Consider the following 20,113-nt stretch of genomic DNA (forward strand, 5'->3'; position numbering starts at 1 on the left):
ATGACGGCGGAGAAAGCGCTGCCTCTGGGCAATGGGAAGGCTGCCGAGGAGGCGCGGGAGTCTGAGGCGCTGGGAAGCGGCGGCGGGGGCGCGGCGTCCGCGCGAGATCCGCGCGACAAGCGCGACAAGGCAGTCCACGAGCGTGGCCACTGGAACAACAAGGTGGAGTTCGTGCTGAGCGTGGCTGGGGAGATCATAGGGCTGGGCAACGTGTGGCGCTTCCCTTACCTGTGCTACAAGAACGGAGGAGGTGAGGCGGCACACGCGACGTGAGGGAGAACGGGGAGGGGAACTCAGCCCGGTGGGGGCGGGGAGCAAGGGGGCGAGCGCGCGACCCCGCCCGCGCCTGCGTGTAGCGGGACCCCCGGGAGAATGCCCGCTGTGGGCCACCTGGCGCGGGAGCGTTTCCCAGGGCTAGGCTCGCCTCTCCCAGGGCGCATGTGCACGCGCCTCTTCACACCTGCATGTGCCGCCTGCTGGCACGCGGGGACTTGACAGCCAGGTGTGTTCTGTGGCAACTTGAGGTGGAAGCCTAGGCTAGGAGCCCTTGCTTTTCGTACCCGCATCCCTGTTAAGGGCAGGAGACAAACCCTTTGATCTTCAGCTTTCCTAGCTGGAAACCAGCATGAAGGAAAGGGACTCTAATCGTGATCTGAGTAGGCTCAGGTTTTGAGCACTTACTGAAATGCCAGACTCTGTAACAAGCTTTACCTACATCATCTTGCGTCCTTAAAGTCATCTTTGCGGGCATTGGCGTACCCATTTTGCAGATGAGGATACAAAGGTTCAAAGAAATAACCCTGTGAGAGGTAAAGATGGGATTCTGCCACCAAGGCCTTGTTTTAAACTGGGATTAGACTGACAACAGGGAAAACTTTAAGTTGGGGCATTAATGTTTGATTGCCTGCCCAGTCTTTCATTTGCCCTTAAGACCTTCACTAGGTCTCCTTCCTGGCCCATCTGGTGGAAACATTGGCCCCAAGCACTTCCTTTCACTAGTCTCAGAGCCACCCAAGACAAATAGCAACAATACTGATTTGATGTATAGGAGATACTTAGAGGTTTTGGAGCAGGGAACAGGGAAAGGAAGGAGGTAAGAGAGTCTTTCCTAGTGACATGTCCAAGTCAGTTTGGTGGTGATGCTGCAGTGAATTCTCAAATCTTTCAGCTCAAGGACTTTAGGAGCCTCCACCTATCATATTTGCAGGACAGAAGGCAGGTGCATGGCAAGGGACCTTGTGATACCTTCTTGGGTGACACAGTTTCTCTAAGGAAAAGCCGGTGTCTATGCATTCCTCTCTCTCCCTGCTGTTCCCCTGCTCCTCCAGCAGATCCCCAGACCCGACTGAAGGTGGCTCAGAAGTTGGCTGGCAGGGACCACACTGTTAGGTTGTGTGGAGCTGGACTTCCTGTGTGAGCAGCTGCAGGGACAGCGAGAAGGGTACTGCTTGGCCCGGGCCCTTTCTTTGGAGACATTCACTCTGAAGGCACAGGCTGCTCCAAGCCTGCTCTGCACTGGTAATGAAGTGGCCGCCGGTGTTGGTGGCTTGGCACGAGAGAGAGAGGGAGTAGCCTTGGAGACCCGGAATGTGCCCTATGGCCTCAGCTGTGAGTTCTGCCTCTGCAGATTCAGCCTTTAGTAGCTGCCGTGTCTTCTTAGAAACCTGTGGAAACCCTTTAGGGTAGTCCCAGGCAAAAACTGTTTTAACACCTTTTTTTAAATACAGGAAATTGTTATGCCAAAACCAAATGCATGCCTAAAAGGATAAAACAGAGTAAGTTGGGTTAATTACAAATTCTGCACAGATTAAAAAAAAAAAAAGTTGTAGTGAGCAAAGTTTAAAAATTTGTTTTTTTTTTTCTCTGTAATTTGCCAAGAGTCTCTGTTAGGTACACAGATATCTTATTTAATTGAGCTAGTTATCTTAAGGATTGCTAGTTTTGTGAATACATAAGCTAAGAGTTTTTCAGAAAGTGCCATCTGTTAGGTTCTAGAGGGTTCACAAGTATGCTACAATGTATTAGGGAACCTACTGCAACTTGTTGTAAACACTTAGATTTCTATTCAGCAAACAGACCCTCTTGTCCCTTCTCACACACTTTTTGCTTCTGATAGAGTTGGGGTATCTGATTACCAACTGCTTGCCTTTAAAAAAAAAAATACAGAGTTCTATTCATAGATCCTAACAATAGTTTAATGAATTTCTTTCCCATTGTGAAACTTTAAAAAAAGTATCTTGCCCAAAAAAGCTAAAACCCTTTCAAAATCTGGTAGATGCTGTCCTACTATCAGGATTGATCGAAACTGTTATTATTAATTCTAAGGTTAAAGAGACTTAATTTAGCAAAAAGCAATTTCAGTTAAAGCCTTCGTTTGTGAGATCAGATGGTGGGCAATAGCATGTGTTTTCAGGCTTTGTTATTAGATGGGTGAGAGAGAATGAGGGATTTGGAAAAAATCCCTTTCTGGTTGAAATAGCTCATGTTCACCTCAGTTATTTAATTTGTTTCACAGAAAGGCCTAGGCAGTGGGTATTGTGTGTATCAAGATAGGAGCCCTAAAGCTTATGGTGGTCTTTTCTCAGACTGATTCAAAGTCAGCCTTTCTGAATAGATAGATTCTTACAGCAAACCCCTTATAACTCAGCTCCTTTATCTGACCCTCATGTGCTGGGGCTTGAGGCTGCTTATTGCACATCTCCTGGAGAATGTATCTCCTAATGAAAACATTCTTTTTGTAGATTACTTCCAAAGTAAGTAAGAAGAAGGGGTCCCCCTTACCTAGCCTGTTGAGGTTACTTTAGAATACAAAAGGACAATGTAATGTTCAGAAAGGGAATGGATTTAACCTATGCTGGAGGGTGAAATATATAAATACAGAATCAAGGAAAGAAAACACTTTTAACCCACTGAGCCACCCAGGCACCCTTTTTTTTTTTTTTTTTTTTAAGATTTTATTTATTTATTTAACAGACAGAGCTCACAAGTAGGCAGAGAGGCAGGCAGAGAGAGAGAGAGAGAGAGGGAAGCAGGCTCCCTGCTGAGCAGAGAGCCCGATGCGGGACTCGATCCCAGGAACCTGAGATCATGACCTGAGCCGAAGGCAGCGGCTTAAGGAAAACACTTTTATGTTATCATTTTAGATGCACATTTCTGTGAGACGAGTGGTACAGACATTGATTTTTAAAGCCCCATTTTACGGATGAAGTTGAAGCTGGGAGATGGGAGGTAGATGCACAAACAGCACAGACCCAGGGCCATGTTTTCTGACTGTGGCCCTCAAGGTGTGGACTTGACTTTAAGCTCAGAGAACATGTCTCACACATAATAGGTGCTTATTAAACATTTCTTGTGTCAAACTTGAAATAGTAGAGGCAATTTTAATCTCATTCCCTTACTTTGCATCCTTGTAGGGGCGTTCCTGATTCCCTACGTGGTGTTTTTTATTTGCTGTGGAATTCCTGTTTTTTTCTTGGAAACAGCTCTGGGACAGTTCACTAGTGAAGGTGGCATTACATGTTGGAGGAAAATTTGCCCTTTATTTGAAGGTAAGCATTGAGTTAGAAAATGGTGCCTGAGTGATGTCAGGCTGTGAAAAGTAGCTGAGACTGTTGTAGCAAGGTGGAGAGAGACTCAAATCACTCCCTTTGTTCTTTCAGGCATTGGCTACGCAACACAGGTGATTGAGGCCCATCTAAATGTGTACTACATCATCATCCTGGCATGGGCCATTTTCTACCTGAGCAACTGCTTCACTACAGAGCTCCCCTGGGCCACCTGTGGGCATGAATGGAACACAGGTATGGCCCCCAGGGAGGGTCTGACTGCTGGTGCTGGGGGGCTTGGCATTGGGGGTATGCCCATATCCTGGAGATTAATCCTAGCCGTTGGCCTTTTGACATGAGTCCAGATTCCACTGAAATTGGAGGTCAGTTCTTAACTGGGTCTGGTTGCATTCTGTGGGTTGTAGCCCTGAGCCTGAGCTGAGCTCTGGCCTAGGAATTGGCACAGGTAGTGGAATGGTGATGTTCTTTCCTCACTTTGCCAAATATAGAGACTGAGCCCTGTGCAGGCAGGTATGAGGGGGTCAGGCTTCATTTCCAGCCCTGCATTTCTGGGTATCAGATTTTCCTCTCTAAAACGAAGGGGTTAGACTAGATCAAGGGTTGCAAACACACCTATTAGGTTTTTGATCAGTGATCAGTGAATTTCAAAAATGTATCTGGTTGACAAAATTTAAAAACCAGAAGACCTCACATGAAAATCCAGATTTCCAATTTCTCTTGAAAAAATTAAAAAAACAACCTGGCAACAGCAGACCCACATTGCCAAATTCTTGCTTGGCAGCAATGCTGGGGCTAATAAGCAGTTGTCTTTGGATAACACCTCTGTTCTCAATTTGGCCACAGACTCCACTTAGTCCACATTACATATTTACTTTACCTGTCTAACCCAGGTAGATATTTGAATTTACCACTCTCCTACTCCCTCGAGTGGATAACTTTTTAGATTACTTTGAATTCTAATGTGCTGTTGGCTTTTAAATTTGTCCATCCTATTAAGATTGAGTTTTATAATCCAGGGAAGGCAAATAACACGTTCAATCCCTATCTGATGGCCAGGTTCAGAGCAGACATCACCAATCGATTGTAGAACTCTTCACTTTTTGAATCTAGTCTTGGCCTCAGAACCCTTCTCTGCTCTGCTCCAGGGAGCCACTGCCTTTTGACTGGAGTTGGCACACATGCTTTAAGCTATTCATCATCTGTGTTATAACCTGTGGTTAGGTTGTCTCTGGAAGTGGTCTGTCATCCTGAGATACAGTAAGACTGGGTAGGATGTTGGTTACCAGCAGAAGGAACAGTAGCAATTAGGCCTACGAAGTGCTGTGAAGTAGCTTCTAGTCCTGCATGACTTTATCCAGCTCCCACCCATTGCATTTTGTACAGGTCTCTCATTGTCTCTCTTTAGGGCCGTGGTTCTTAACCTTTCTTTGGCCAGGGATTTCATAGGGATGTTTCTCAAATTAAAATTCAAATGTATACTCTAGGAGGCCTATGAATCCTCCATGATCATTTAATTGTGTGTGTTTATTTTGAGGATACTCTAAAAATATGCACCCGTGGATTCTGTGCACAACCATCTTATAACCAAGGACAGGCAGGAGGTTGCAGTGCCTGGCTGTGCGTGTTTGCAACTTAAGATTTGTTTTTGATAAATAGGATGGTGGCCAATGGAGAAGAGCAGAGAGATTTAATTTATAAATAGTGCTTCAGTACTAAGTGAAGTCCAGTTAAGAATGTAGCAAACTCTAAGAATAAGGATATTGCGCAAGTGTGACCAGAAAAAAAATGATAGTAGAATTGAATCTCAAGTAGCCAGTGGAAGAACAGGCAAGCTGAACTCCGTAGACCCTGCCTTCTCCCTGTTGATTCCATTTTTCTGTTGGGATGTCCATTTAACTTCACAAAATGGCATTATACTACACATCGATTTTATGCTATCAATCTGAATTGTCTTTCGTAGTTGATACTTAATGTATAAACTTAATTCTGCTTTTATAGTTGTATGATTACCATAATACTATAATCACGCATTTATTTGTACATAACTAAATGTCATTTTAATAAAAACACCTTGTCCATGTCGGATGTCTGAGAAATTTTTTTACTCTAGGGGGAAAAAAAACACCTTGTTTTAGAGACTGATCAAAACTAAGGGCTCCTCTCCCTGGAAAAAGGCACAAGGGCACCTGTAATCTCGGGTTTTCAGACTCTTTTCAGGAGTTTTTGGACCCCACAGCCCATCCCCGCTTCAGAAGATGGTTAGCACTTGCCAAGGGAGCAGGAAGGAGGCCAGTGATCGGAGGACATTTCCCCAGCAGACTGTGAACCTGTCTGCCCCTGGTTTGTAGCCCCCTTTCACTAAGAGTGTGTGAACACTGTTGATGTGGCAAACATCAGGTATAGGAGGGCTTCCTGCTTCAGAATTCACAGATGTAGCTGGAGAATTTGCTCATGTGTGAGGAGAGAGCAGTACCTGACTGGGCAGAGCACTGGCTCCATGCAGACTCTGCTGCCAGGTGCAGGGCCCCTGCAGTGAATGGCACAGATGCCCTCAGGGAGTTCCCAGTCTGGCTCTGGTTCCCAGTCTGGCTGAGGTGGCTCTGTAACCAGGGGTGCTGTAAAGAGCTATGGGTCCCCTGGTGGGGAACAGAGCTGGGTGATGACCATAACAAAGGAGCTGACTCCCTGGTCTGTCCGCCGTTGGCTGGTGACTTTGTAGAGGAGGGAGAGGGTATAGGTGCAGGTCCGTTGACTATTTCTGAACCTTAAGGTTCTCCTCTTCAAAATAAAGGGAGTTGGAGAAGGTGGTTCCTTGGAGGGCCTTTAAATCCTAATTTTCTTAGCATTTGAGGGGAGGGAGATTGAGGAAGTCTTCCTGGAGGAGGAGGTTGATCTGGGTCATTAAGGTTCAACGGTTGGATGTTTTTACCTGAAATTCAAATCCCCCTTGGTCATTAAGTTTCATGAAATAAAGAGACATTCAACAAATCTTTTCTTGGACCAACTGATCAATTGAGGGAATGGTGAAGAAAGTAGAAATCCTTTACACATACAGGCTCATGACATTTCATCCAGTTATCATGTCTTTATGAGGCAGCTGCAATGTTAGTGTTCTACATGAAGAACTCAGTCTCAAATTCATTACTATCCTAGTGACCCCATGACTGATACAACTCCTTTAGTCCCGCCATTCCTGCTGGGGCCACTGGGCAGGACAGAGATGCCATGGGCAGGCCTTCAGTAGAGAAATAGAAAAGAGGGAGCAAGGCAGGAAGGAAGAGTTGGATAGAATGTATGGAGTGGGACTGAGAGAAGGTGCCCTGCCCCCCCACCAATTTTGCTTCTGTTCTAATCTGACCAGACCTCTCTCTTAAACTGACAAGTTATTGATCTCCCTCCCCAGTGTTCTCTGAGGCATGTTTGCTTGGAGCGGCTAGGTAAAACCAGCTGGTTGCATCATCAAATCTGAATGTTTCCCAAGGTCCAGCCCTTGCAGAGGTTAATCTTCTATTTTTTGTCTTGTTTCCACTGTAGAGAATTGTGTGGAGTTCCAGAAACTGAACATGAGCAACCACAGTCATGTGTCCCTGCAGAATGCCACCTCTCCCGTCATGGAGTTTTGGGAGTAAGTGGAAAATGATTTGTGTTCCTTGGCCTGTGAGGCCTCTGTCCTGGTTCTGCTCAGTTAACGTTGCCCCACTCCGGGAAAAGCCTGACCTCTCCTTTCTTCGGCTTTGCACTTGCTAGCTTCTGTGGGCATTTGACGGCTTTGGAGATTTTAGAGGTTTCCCAAAGGAGCAGCTGAGAGAAACGATTTTTTTGTTCTTTGATGACCTGTCAGAATGCCTGGTTGCTTATTAGGGTAAGAAGCGCTCGTAAAGTGATAGTTAAAAAAGAGGCATTTTAACAAAAGAGGAGACAGTGTGTTTGTAATAACCTAAGTCAAAACTATATTTAGTCTGGAAAGCAGAAGTCTGGGTGGGGGACAGGGGGGATTCATTTTCTTTCAGTAGCTGAGGTGTCATGCTCAAGGGAAGCAGATCAGCATTGATGGATAGAGGTTATAAAGAGGCTGGTTTCTTATAAAGAAAGCCTCTTATAAAGAGGCTGGTGCTTAAAACAAGAGCTTAGTTTCACGGCACTGTCTGCAAGTACTTCTGAAGCTTGTGATCACCCATCTCTGAAAGTGTTCAGCTAGTGGAGGACCTCTAATCATTGTTGGGGAGGTGTTTGAATCTACCCACATTATAAGCAGTAATTGTGTGGATGGGCATTTTCCCAGAGGTGGGCATTCTTCATCAGCCTTCCAGAGGGGTCTATGACCTAGCGGTTATAGGGCTGCCACAAATGGTTATAGAAGCTGTTCACTGCACAACCCTAGAGGGCATCATTTATATTGTGAAATGTGTGCTCCAGAATTGTGCATTACTAACATGCATAACAGGACACAGTGGCCCTGACTTAGCATCTTCTGAGTAGAGGTAGGAGGATCCCTTGTTCCAGGTACCGAAGAGATGCTTCCTCTCTGAGTCAGAGGTTGGGCTAAATGCTTTCGGAGGCTTTCAATCTGAAAAAAATATGGCTTTATTCCAGAACATCCCTTATCTTAATCCCTAATGCTTATTATAAGTAGTGTAGAGGGCCAGTGGTTTTATGAGTGATTTTAATTCTCTCCCCAGATACCATTTATCTCCTTCCCTCTTTAGAGGTCACGATGCTGAATTTAGACTGAGCATTCTCATGTTTATATATGATGTCTGTGTGTGTGTGTGTGTGTATCTCACACACATATGTATATACACATGATATATTAATATATAATTATACATTTTAATAAGTAACCATGTAAGTTTGTATAAAATTATGTTACATATAAACTGTATGCAAATAATATGTAATATATTCATCTCCCAAATAGTGCCTAGACCTTTCTTCCATATTTAAAAATTTTATATTGATGGTATCCATTATTTATATTCTCTCACAACTTTGTTTCTTTGCTCAGTATTGGTTTTAAGATGTTCCCATGCTGATACATATAGGTTTGGTTCATTAATTTTTTTCCTGCTGTGTAGTATTTCAATGTATAAAAAGACTACATTGTGTTTAGCCAGCTCCTCTTGATGGGGATTTAGAGTTTCTCCTGTTTCCTACTGTTATTAAGCACACAATAAATGTCTTTTCCATGCTTCCCTGTCTGTGTGAATGGAGGTTTCTAGGCGGTATACCTAGTAGTGGAATTGCTAGTAGTAGGGTGCATGCATCATGGGTTTTATCAGATAATGTCAAATTGCTTTCTGAAAGGATCATTCTGGTTTACTTTCTAAATAATAGAGTATGAAAATTCTGCTGTTCCGTATTCTAGAAAGCACTTGGTCTGGTTGATTTTTTTTTTTTTTTTTAAGTTTTGAATCTTAGTATTTTAAATTTGCATTCCTCTAATTACTTTCATGTTTTTTCCTCTATTTGGGTTTCTCATCTGTGACCTTCTTGCTCCTATCCCTTTCTCCTTGGATTGTCTTTTCTCATGGGTAGGAATTCTTGATACATTCTAGATATTAGTATCTTGATACATTCTGAATATAAGTATGCTGCAAATAGCTTTTCCTACTGTGTGGCTTTTCTTATTTGTTTATGGCATACAAGAGTTTCAACTTTATTGAAGTCAAATTTGCCAGTTTCTTCTTTTTGGTTTGCATAATTGGTATCTTATTTAAAATGTATTTCCCTACCCCAAAGTTGTAAAAATCTTCTGTATTTTCTAAAAAGAGTTTTAAATGTTTTATGTTTTCATATTGAGGGATATAACCTATTTTGAATTTTATTTTTGCATATGATGTGATGTAGGAGTTCAGGGTTTTGTTTTTTTAAAAAATATAAATTATCAGTTCCTTCAGTAGTATTTCTTTTCCCTATTGATTTGTAATGCTGTCTTGCATATATAGTTCTCCTAAAAGTACAGGTCTGTTTTGGGCTTTCTGTTCTGTTCTGTTACATTTTCTCTTTGGCTAATTGTATGTTAATACCTCACCTATACTTTAATTGTAAGCCTGGAGATAGTAAGACAAGTCCCTCAGTTCTTTTCCAAAATTGCCTTCCAAATTAATTTTAGATTCAGCTTTCAGGTTAAACAATAATAAAGAAAAAAACACCTCCATGGGGATTTTGGTTGGAAGTATATTGAATTTATAAGTTAATTTGAAGAAAATTGACATCTTTGTGATTGAGCCTCTCTATCCATGAACATGGTATAGCTCTCCATTTATTTAGGTTTTTCAAAATGCCCAATACAGTAGTATTACTTAAATGTTTGCAGACTAGCAGCATGAGAATCACTGGGTTAGAAATGCAGATTCTCTAGTCCTCCCCAGACCTACTGAGTCATTGTCCCAAATATAGCATAATAAGATGTGTGCTAGAGAGGAGGCTACTGTGGTGGGTAGGCCTGTGTGGCCTTTCCCAGCCCTCCAGGGCCATGATTTCCCAGAGGAATGTCACAGAGACTTATTTTTGACCTGCACATTTGAGGATCTGTAAAACAGGGTCTCTGTGCTTCCTCAGAGAACCCATCCTGAAACCCCACACTAGAGAAGATCTCTGTGTAACTTACCATTGTTTTGCATCATTTATTTCCTTTGTAATATATATAGAAAACCTTAATTAAATCATTTTTTGTGCAGTGGATTTGTTTATTGTCTGTATTCCCCAAAAGGTAGTCCTAAAGGAACACCTTATTTGGCTTTACTTACTACTGCTGATCTATGGAAGACTCCCCTCCCACCCCCCAGTGAATATTTACAGAATGGATAGATGAATGGGAGCAAGGCAGGCAGTATTTTCTGCATGAGGAGTCAGAGTGGGCTCTGGCAAGAACTCATCCTGTCACTAAGCTGCTCACCCAACAACATTGATTATCTCCAGGATCTCTTTGTTATATCCATATCACCTACTTACATGGGCACCAAGTGGTGGGAGGAGACAGCTAATCTACATACTCATGTGTAACTGGACCTTTTGGCTTTCCACTTGGCCATTCCAGATGAAAGTCTATCTGGACTTTTTTATGGGAGAATAAACCAGTGGTTCTAGTTTTCTCCTAGACTGCATCTGTACTATGTGTGCAGTGTTGAATTTTATATCCTAAAAGTACTTAGAAACTGGTGTGACACTCCGCTTTTCATAAGATGCTTTTGTCAGCTCTAATTCATCTTTTCTCAGAGATGAGCTTAGAACAGAGACTCTGTGAGATATTCATAACATCCTATGGAAAGCTGTTGGGGCCACATAAATTTGAGAAGGGCCAAAAGCTGTGCTCTTCAGCAAGAACATCTGTTATCTCTGATTAACTCAAATTCCTCAACATATTTTCCTGTGGAATCATTTGGAATTTTTCCATTCCTTCCCGTACTGCGCCCCCACTCCCGGAGTGCTAGCAGTCCACAAAACACAGTTTGACACATAATTTGCTGGGAAAGAATTCTTCCTTAAATTCAGCTGACAGTTGACTTCTGGGGCTTTGGATAGAGCATGACTAATTCCTTGCCAGTGTGACAGTTCTTCAAGTATTGGATCAAGTTTCCTCAGAAGCATTTCTTCTTTGGTTCTTTTTGCTGTTTCCCTGTGTGGCCAGCACACAGATGCCTCCCCTTGGGTCAGGTCCCACATGTGCTCCTATTGCCTTTGCTCACTGCCTCTAACTCCAGGGACCTCATTCAGGACCACACCACTTGATAAAAATAGACCCTCAGCTGCCTGCCTGTTCACTCATTCCATAAATGTCTGAGCTCCTGGTGCTTGCACATAGGAAGGACCATTGCACATTTGGGGGAGGCAGAAGCATGGGATACAGTTCTAGTCCTCTAGAAGCAGAGGGGAGACAAGCCCTAAACTATCATAAAATCAGTAACAAGATAGTTACTTCCCTGCCCATGATGCCCATGGCTTCACCTTGACCTTGGACACCTGGCCCAACCTGATCCTCCCCACCCCATCTTAAAGGTTCATTTCCTTTTTCAGTATATAAATTGTTGGTTTAGGCAGTGAGAACAGTTCTGGCCCTGGGTCAGTCTTGGGTTCTTGCTCAGGCAGGAGGTCTAGGGGGCAGGGGCCATTTGTCTTTCTGAGGGCCGATTTCAAAATTAGGCCATCCTGGTTTTCTTAATAACTTATTATACATCTGGCATCTGAGCACTTATCTAAATATGTTTGTAGTTCTAAATGTTAAGCCCATGTCCTCTGGTGGGATCAAGTACTGTCAAGCATGTAACTAGCATCATGATATCAGGTGGGCTTTGGTCTTTCTTCACTTAAGGCCTTGAATCCCATTGGTCTGCAGGTTTTCAGCAAGTCCATGTTTGCTGTGTATGCAGTTGAAGTCACTTTTGCACTGTGTCCATTCAACTAGCATTTGTTGAACACATACTGTGTGCTGGGCCTAAATTAAGCTCTAAGGGTTTTCAGTTCTATACCTTTATTCAGGAGGATGAGGTCTTCTCTTCCTGGTTTATCTTCACTGGATAGTTTTTAAAATTATTTCTAAATCATTTTGGCCACTTGATTTTCTTTGGACACAAATTCTGGGAGGCAGAAGAGCTGGAGCGAAACCCTGATTCTTTCTGTGGACCTAGCGCCTGCCAGAACCCTGCCTCCCTCTCAGACTCATTCCCCTTACCATTGCCCTCCTCTGCACTGGCCTTCTTTCTGTCCTTTGTATGTATTTGTCCCATGCTCAGTCACAGGCTTTTGTTGTTCCCTTTGTTTAGAAGACTCCTCACCTGATCCTTGGGTGTCTGGCTCCTTCTCATCCTTACATCTTAATGCAGATGTCATTTGGGATGCCTTCTCTGACCATCCCACCTACATCAACACTCAGCTCCTCTCAACCGCATTTCTCTGTTATTTTGTCTACACAGTACTTACTGAAATTCTCTTGTCTTTGTTTATTTGTGTATTTTCTCCCTCCCTCCATTAGAATATAAGCCCCATGCCAGCAAGGACTGGCCTTGTTTGTTCCCTATTGTCCTGCCAGCACATTCTAGATACTTAATAAATATTAGTTGAGATGGATGAGTGGAGGAGGGAATAAATGAATGAATGGATGTTTTTTAACCCCTCAGAGGCAGGTAATCATGATAAAGCCCATCTGCAAGGCTGAGATGATGATTGAATGCGTCCTCATCTATATTGAGCCCAGGATAGCTTAGGCCCTTTGGAAAGGGTTGAATGAAGAAAGAGAATATTTGTGATTGACGTTCCTGTTCGTGAGATGGGGATTAGCCCTGTTCCTTGCCTTGCCAGCTTCTCTGGATCTCTGAGGATTAAAGGAGAACTTTCATGGGTTGTAAATGGGGTGCCTGAATTAGCTCCTGGTACTGAGGCCCCATGCCCAGTTTTGCCCCTACCTCTGCAGGTGTGGATTCATGGCTAATCCTTGTGCAGAGTTGGCTTGTATGTCTGAAGGAGCCTTTGCGTCTCTTACTGAAGGGTCAGAAGTGCCCCCCAGACCCTTTCCCTAAGTCAGAAGCCAACATCAGGTGGCACTGTCTACTTCTGCTAGTTTGGAGTACCCCAATGATTGGGAGTACTCTAATCCCAATGTGTACCCTTCGTGTACACAGTGTAGACTTCAGCCAGCAAGTTCTAGAACCCAGTTTAAGTCCTCACTTCCTCCACTAGCACAGCATTCAACCCAAGGCAGCTACCCTCCTGAGTCTCCATCTGCTTCCCTGAAAATGAGATGGTAATAGGACCTAACTCTCAGGTGGCCAGGAGCATTAGATGAGATGAGGCCTATGAGCTTTCCATGTGGTGAGTACTCAGTATGTGGTAGCTAATTTTTACAAGGAAGCTATCATTCAAGCCTATGTGGATTCTTTTCAGGATTCTTAGAGAAGTTTCTTCAGCCTGGTCTGTTTGCCCCTCAGAGTGGACCTGAACAGCTTCTGGTGCATTTACTTTACTTGATTGTTCTTTTGACACTTGTGGAGAACCTACTGGGTGCTGGGCACCTTATCAGTAACTAGATGATCGCTGAGATGCTATCTGTCCTTGAAGAAGCACATAGCTTAGTGGAGGAACCTGGAAAGTAAACATATGATAATGAAATAAAATAATTTTTTTTTGAAATATAAAGCAACAGATATTTGTAGGATGGTTGCATTGAGCTAAGATGAGGAAGCTTGGATGCCTGGGCTTTGGGGAGGTTTCATAGAGCTGATGAGGCTTAGTGGGGTTTTGCAGGGAGAATAGAAGTTTATGTGTTTGCCAGTGGAGTAAGTGAGGAGCATGCCTGGTGGAGAAAATAGCACAGGCAAGAACCCAATGACCTGAAGCAGTATGTTGAGGCTTATAGACATTACCTGTAGTGTCCATGCCTGTGGAGACTGGGGAATGGTGGGGGGCTTTGCTGAGGAAGTAGGCAGGGCCAGAACATGTAGTCAGTCCCAAGTCTTTGCTGAGTACCTACTGTATGTCGGGTATCATTGTGGGTTCTGGAATACAGCAGGAGCAAAGCCAAAGACTTGCCTGGTGGAGTGGACATCACAGACAACAAGGTAGGCGGAAAGTATTAGGTTCAGTCAGGATTGGTCTGCTGGAGAACAAGCAAGCGGGGAGCACGAGTGTCACAGGATCAGGGAAGGCCTCTTTGAGCAGGCACCTGAGAGAAGGGAGGCAGGCAGCCTGGTGGATATTGGGGATGAGCCCTCGAGTCAAAGGAGTAGCAGGAGCCGTGACCCTGCAGTGGGAGCGTGTTGGAGGTGTTCGGGGAAGAGCAGGCAGCCAGGGAGGCTGGAGCCAAGTATGAAGGACTTCGGTGCCTTTCTAAAGGGTTTGAAATCATCCTGTGGGATGCCTCCAAAGGCCATATCCGTGTGATAACAGGGTGGGATCTGGGAGTAAGATAGATCACCCACGCTGCCAGATGGATGCAGGAGGCAGGAGGCAGGGGCCATGGGAGCACTTTCTTGGTCTAGGCACATGAAACTGAAGTTTCTGCATGGAGAGAGGGCAGGAGAGTAGGGGGGAATGGTACCCTTACCTATCAGGAAAGATGGGTAGAAACAAGTCTTATGGGGATGAAGGTAATTCTGCTTGGCCATGCCATGCCCTGGGAGAGTAAGAGAACTTGCCCTTCTGATCCGCTAATGACTCCCACCTACTCACTGGCACTAAGATGCCTACTACCTGCATACGTCCTTGGTGGGCTTTTCCTGATGGGGGCAGATGGGAGGCTCTAAATTTGCCTGGACTCTCCCAGCTTTTACACAGCAGTGAAAGTCAACTTAGGAGTAACCCTCAGTGTGTGGGCAGCGCATTTGCTTTGTCCCCAGAATCCCACTTCTGGAACTTTATTCCACTGGGGTGACCATGCTAGTTATGAACAGCATGCCAACAGCAACAGCGTTTGTGATCATTAAAAAAAAAAAAAAGGACGCATGTAAAATGTTCTTAACTATGATACTGATTAGATGAATTATGGTATTTTTGCAAGAACTGCTAAAAAGGAATGAGCAGAAAATGTATTGATATGGGAAAGACCTCTAAGGTAAAATTAATTAGAAAAAGCACAGTGTAGAATGTTGTATATAATACTATAATTATAAAAATATATGTATATACCTTCTTCCCATAGATTTTTTTCTGGAAGGATACACAGGAAGCTGTTAACCATGGTTTTCACCCAGGAGTGGGATGGAGGGCAAACAAGGATGTTGAAAGAGATTTATTTTTTGCTTTATACTTTTTTGTACTATTTGAATTAAAAAAATTAAAAACAAAAGCATGATTATTTCATAATTCAAAAAAAGAAGCTTGAGGAGTTACTGAATACACTGTAATTTATAACAATGATCTCTCCTGAGTGACAAATCCCAATTACAACTCTGGTTTCACCTTACTAGTCATTATTTATCTATTACAAGTCATTTTTGTTAACATTGTCTCATTTAACTTTATATCGGCCCAGGCAGATTGGCAGAAGAAAAAAAAAAACAATTTTTCCATTAAACATAATCTTGGAGAAACTGAGGGATTGTCCACCTCGTATACCAGAGCTCAAAACTGTCAGCTCCCACTGCCCCCAGACAGCCCTGGTTTTTCCAGAGGGCCCTGCTCTGGGGTGTGCATCAGAGGGGGCAGCTGCCTCTTCTTACAGGTGCTTCCCCCAATGAAACTGAGGAATTCCCTTAATTCCTGCTGCTCAATCCTCACCTCCAGGGAGACGCCAGGGGCCCTGAGTTAAGGAGAGCAGGGAGGAAGTCCCCTTGACATAGATGTACACGGTTTTGCCACACCAACCTCAGTTGGAGCAGGCCTGGGCAGCTCTTCCCAGCTCTCAGGAGATGGACCAAAGCAAACCCGAACTGGCATTTTGTGTCCTCTTTATTGTAATTATTTAACATTTCACTGATTGTAAAAGTAGTAAGTGTGGTAAATGATTCAAACACAACAGCTACATAAATGTGATACTTTTGTTGTATCACATATTAAATATGTGTTTTCACAGGTTCAGGCTGCTATAGCAAAAATACCACAGACTGGCAACAATTTATGTCTCACAGTTCTGGAGGCTAGAAGTCCACAGTCAAGGTGCTGATAGATTTGGTGTGTCGTGAAAACGTATTTCCTGGTTCATAGATGGCTGTCTTCTCACAGTGTCCTCACCTAGTAGAGGGGGTAAGGAACTCTCTGGAATTCTTTTATAAGGGTACTAGTCACATTATTAGGACTCTACCCTCATGACCTAATCACCTAACAAAGACCCCATATGCTAATACCATCAATTTGGGGATTAGGATTTAATATATGAATTTGGAGTCTGCTGTAGTATGTTCCTCCTGGCCCCTCCCCCCAAGAAACAACTATTAACAATTCAGAATCTCTTCCTGCCAATATTTCCTTGTATATTTAGTAACATTTTTACTTTTCTTTTTTGCCATGTCTATTGAAGGAAATCAGTTCCCAGGTTCAGGAATTTAGGTCTATTAATAAAGGTCAGCTCTCTTTTACAGAAGTGGGTTCTCCAATAAACACTGGGATTTCCTTATTGCAAAAGTAGTTTGTGTTTTTTTAAAAAAAAAAAAGTAGTTTGTGTTTTGTTTTGTTTCTTTTTTGTTTTTTTGTTTTTTTTTTTTGCAGAAAATATAGAAACTCTGTTTAAGTAAAAGAAGGGAAAAGAGCACACGCAAGAGGGTTTCCATTTCCACATTGCTGAAACTCAGAGGGATTACTTGCCATAGGCCACTGTTGTGACTCCCTTATTTCCATCAGATCCACCCTGGTAACCACCCCTGAAGCAAGACCCAGGTATCCCATTCAAGGAACAGCAGGCAGCTCTCCCCCACTGCTAGAGATGGAGGCCCAAGTGCCCGTGGGGGGGTGGGGGGAGTCCCTCTCTCTCCAGCTGTGAGCTATTTGCCCTCAGTTGTCAGCACTGGGGTGCCAGCTTGCACAGAGCCCCTGCCTCGAGAAGGACCAGTTTGTAGCTCTGCTGCTAATGCAGTCTAAACACAGCACTGTGAGCAGAGCAGAGGGTAGAGGCCTGGCTCATATACAGAATTACAGAAATGCTCTTTAAAAGAACAGTGATACAGTATAGGGATGCAGAGACCTGGGCTTTGGGACCAAACAGCAATAATCTGAATCCTTTTGCTTACATTTATTAGCCTTGTGTTCATTACTTAAATCTCTCTGCAATTCACTTTCGTTGCCTGCAGAATGGGAGCAGTAGTATTTGGGCTTAGTAAGTGCTGAAGAGCTTGATCTGTTCCTATGATCTTTTGTTAATTGGTGGAGTAAAGGTATTTGTATATAAAATCAGCCATGAGTGTATTTGTTTTCACAAAAAATGTCTTACACTAAATAATGGGAAGTTGCAGTTTACAGAGCCAGAAGGGCTTTGTCTGAGGTTCCTTTTATGTCTTGTTGGGTACAGCAAGGGAAGGAAAGCACTGGCTGTGTGCGCCGCCCCGAGCATGCCCTCTCGCCATGCTATTTCGATTTAATCCACCCATCCGCGGGATAAATGGTGTGGCATCACTGTGGGGGTCCTCCTCCTCGGAGGGGATTCTGAGGCAACGAGAGGTTAGGGTCTGGCCCAAACTGCCTCTCTAGACAAGCCAGAGGCAGATCCGGGCTGAGAGCAGACCTCTCCAGTCCTCCCTGTGTCACTTCACCCCTCCGCGCTCCTCCTGCCCACGTCTGATACGCCAGCAGCTGCCTGTTCTATCATGTGGCGGAATCTGACCGACATGTCCCTTCTCTCTGCAGGCTGGTGGACCGACGCTCTTGAAGGAATAGTTTTTTAGCAGATGGGGAGATATAATTTATGGAAGAAGGGAGAAATTAACAGGGGAATGAATGAAGAGAAAGCTCTGGAGCCCCGCCAAAACAAAATAAAACCATCTTTGGGGCTCTGTCTTCACTGGATTTCAAGAGGTTCCTTTAGGAAAAGGCTTGAACCTTGATTTTAAAAGAATATTGTGGTTTCCAGCTGAGCCAGGTGTTGTGTGTGACCCGGCAGACTCTGATGTGCTACGATGACAGATGTAAATTGATGCTGGCCTCCAGCATATGGCCCTGCGGCTGGTGGCACGGGCGTTAATGAATGACTGTCATTCAGACTCAGGCACAGAATAACGCATAAGTTAGGGGCTGCTATCAAATCTTCCTACACTGCTCCTGGAAGACATCCAGGATGGGGAAGAAGCACCAGAACTGGGGGACATGTCCCTCCCACTTACTGGTGGGGCCCCAGGCATGTGATCTGAAACCTCTATTCCCTTATTGGTGAAATGGGTGTACCTGTCCCAGGCTTCAGGGTGCAGTCCATGTGAAGTGACAGGCGTGGGTAGTAAGTAACTGGCCAGTGGTAGTGCCTCTCACTTCTGCATCCAGCCTGCCCGCCACCCCCCCACCAAGGATAAGGTAACATTCAAAGGGTGGAGATCTCCTGGAGGGAGACACCGGAGGTGGGAGCAGATCCCCACTCCCTACTCTGTATCTCCTTAGTCACCAAGGACTTTTCCTAATGGCATGTGTGCCTTTCCTGCTTGCTGTCCCTCCATGGCAGACAGTGACTCCTTGCCAACCTCGACACAGAACATCTCAGAGGGGCCAGGGCTGGCAAAGACAGACTCCATCAGAGCTTTTGGTGGCTGATGATGCAGAGGTGGGGTACTGTGGGAACCCATGGGATGGGGCTGGAAAGGCCTGGGCAGCAGGTTAGGGGTAGGCAGAGTCCTGGCAAGGAGGAGAAAGGCTCAGGAATCGGAGGGTCCTGGGACCCCAGCCATGGGTGGCAAGGTCCTCTCTACTGCGGGGGATCCGTGTGACCCGTGTGAGGATGGACTCTGTTAAGAACCAGTGGGTTTCCAAAAGCTGTGGCAGCCTCTCTGCTGCTCAGTTTGTCCCTTCTGCCCTTTGCCTCCTGACCAGCAGTACCTCTGTTTCACATCTCCCCATGAAGTACAAGTGTTGGGAGCCTTCCCTGAGTTTCGATGCTTTAACAGTCCCTTCTACACTCACTCTCCTCTTTTCACCACCTTCTACTTCCCTGGATCTCACCCGCCAGCGGTTGCAGCACAGGAGGCTGGGGTGCAAATACAGGCTCTGCGGCCCACCAGTCTGTGATCCAAGGGGAGGTCAGTAATGACAGGGAACCTCCGTTTCCTCTGAACAATGGGAACAAAACAAGCTCACAGACACTAGAGTGCCAGAGTGTTCTTCCAGCGCATGTTCTGTGTCATGCTAGCAAGTATCGCTTTGGAAAGGCAGAATGGTGGCAGGGGACGCTCCCTTCCTAACTTCTTAATAACTGACATCTCGTTTACATGCCAAACACTGCTCCCCTGTAGGTGTGCAAGTCAGTGATTTTGAGTAACTGCCAATTGTGAGATCATCACAATACTGGTTGAGAACATTTCCATGACCATCTTGAGGGCTTTGGTACCCATTTGCAATTCATCTCTCCTCCCACCTATGCCTTCAGGCTACCACTCCTCCACCTCTCTCTGGGTTTGCCTAGTTAGGACTTTGCATATAAATGGGCCATTCAGTGTGGGTCCTCTTATCACTGACTTCCTTCACTTAGCATAATGTTTTCAAGATTCAACCCTGTTCTGATGTGGATCACTATTTCATCTCTCTTTGTGGTTAAATAACATTCCATTTTATGGATATACCACATTTTGTTTGTCTATCAGTTGATAGATATTTAGGTAACTTTCAGTTTTTGGCTATTATGAGTAACCTAGGGGTGGAATCTCTGAGTTTTATGTTGAGTCTTTCTTTCTTTCTTTTTTTTTTTTTTTTTTAAAGATTTTATTTATTTATTTGAGAGACTGAGATCAGAAGTAGGCAGAGAGGCAGGCAGAGAGCGGAGGGGGGGGGTGTCTTGGGGGGAGAAGTAGGCTCCCTGCTGAGCAGAGAGCACGATGTGGGGCTCCATCCCAGGACCCTGACTGAGATCATGACCTGAGCTGAAGGCAGAGGCTTAACCCACTGAGCCACCCAGGTGTCCCTTATGTTGAGCTTCTTAGGAAATTGCC

At 44.5% G+C, this 20,113-nt stretch overlaps 1 protein-coding gene across 1 annotated transcript in view; it reads left to right on the forward strand.

Moving 5' to 3' along the window:
• Positions 1-20,113, forward strand: part of LOC111144092 (sodium- and chloride-dependent GABA transporter 3) — a 125,333-nt gene continuing 105,220 nt past the window's right edge. Inside the window, exons 1-4 of the mRNA XM_022498202.1 lie at positions 1-250; positions 3,414-3,548; positions 3,660-3,800; positions 7,101-7,191. Of these exons, the coding sequence (XP_022353910.1) occupies positions 1-250; positions 3,414-3,548; positions 3,660-3,800; positions 7,101-7,191 (617 nt within the window). The remainder of the gene's footprint in view (positions 251-3,413; positions 3,549-3,659; positions 3,801-7,100; positions 7,192-20,113) is intronic.

The sequence above is a fragment of the Enhydra lutris genome, unplaced genomic scaffold (assembly GCF_002288905.1).
Source record: "Enhydra lutris kenyoni isolate GAN:26980312 unplaced genomic scaffold, ASM228890v2 scaffoldscaffold10, whole genome shotgun sequence".
Taxonomy (NCBI): domain Eukaryota; kingdom Metazoa; phylum Chordata; class Mammalia; order Carnivora; family Mustelidae; genus Enhydra; species Enhydra lutris.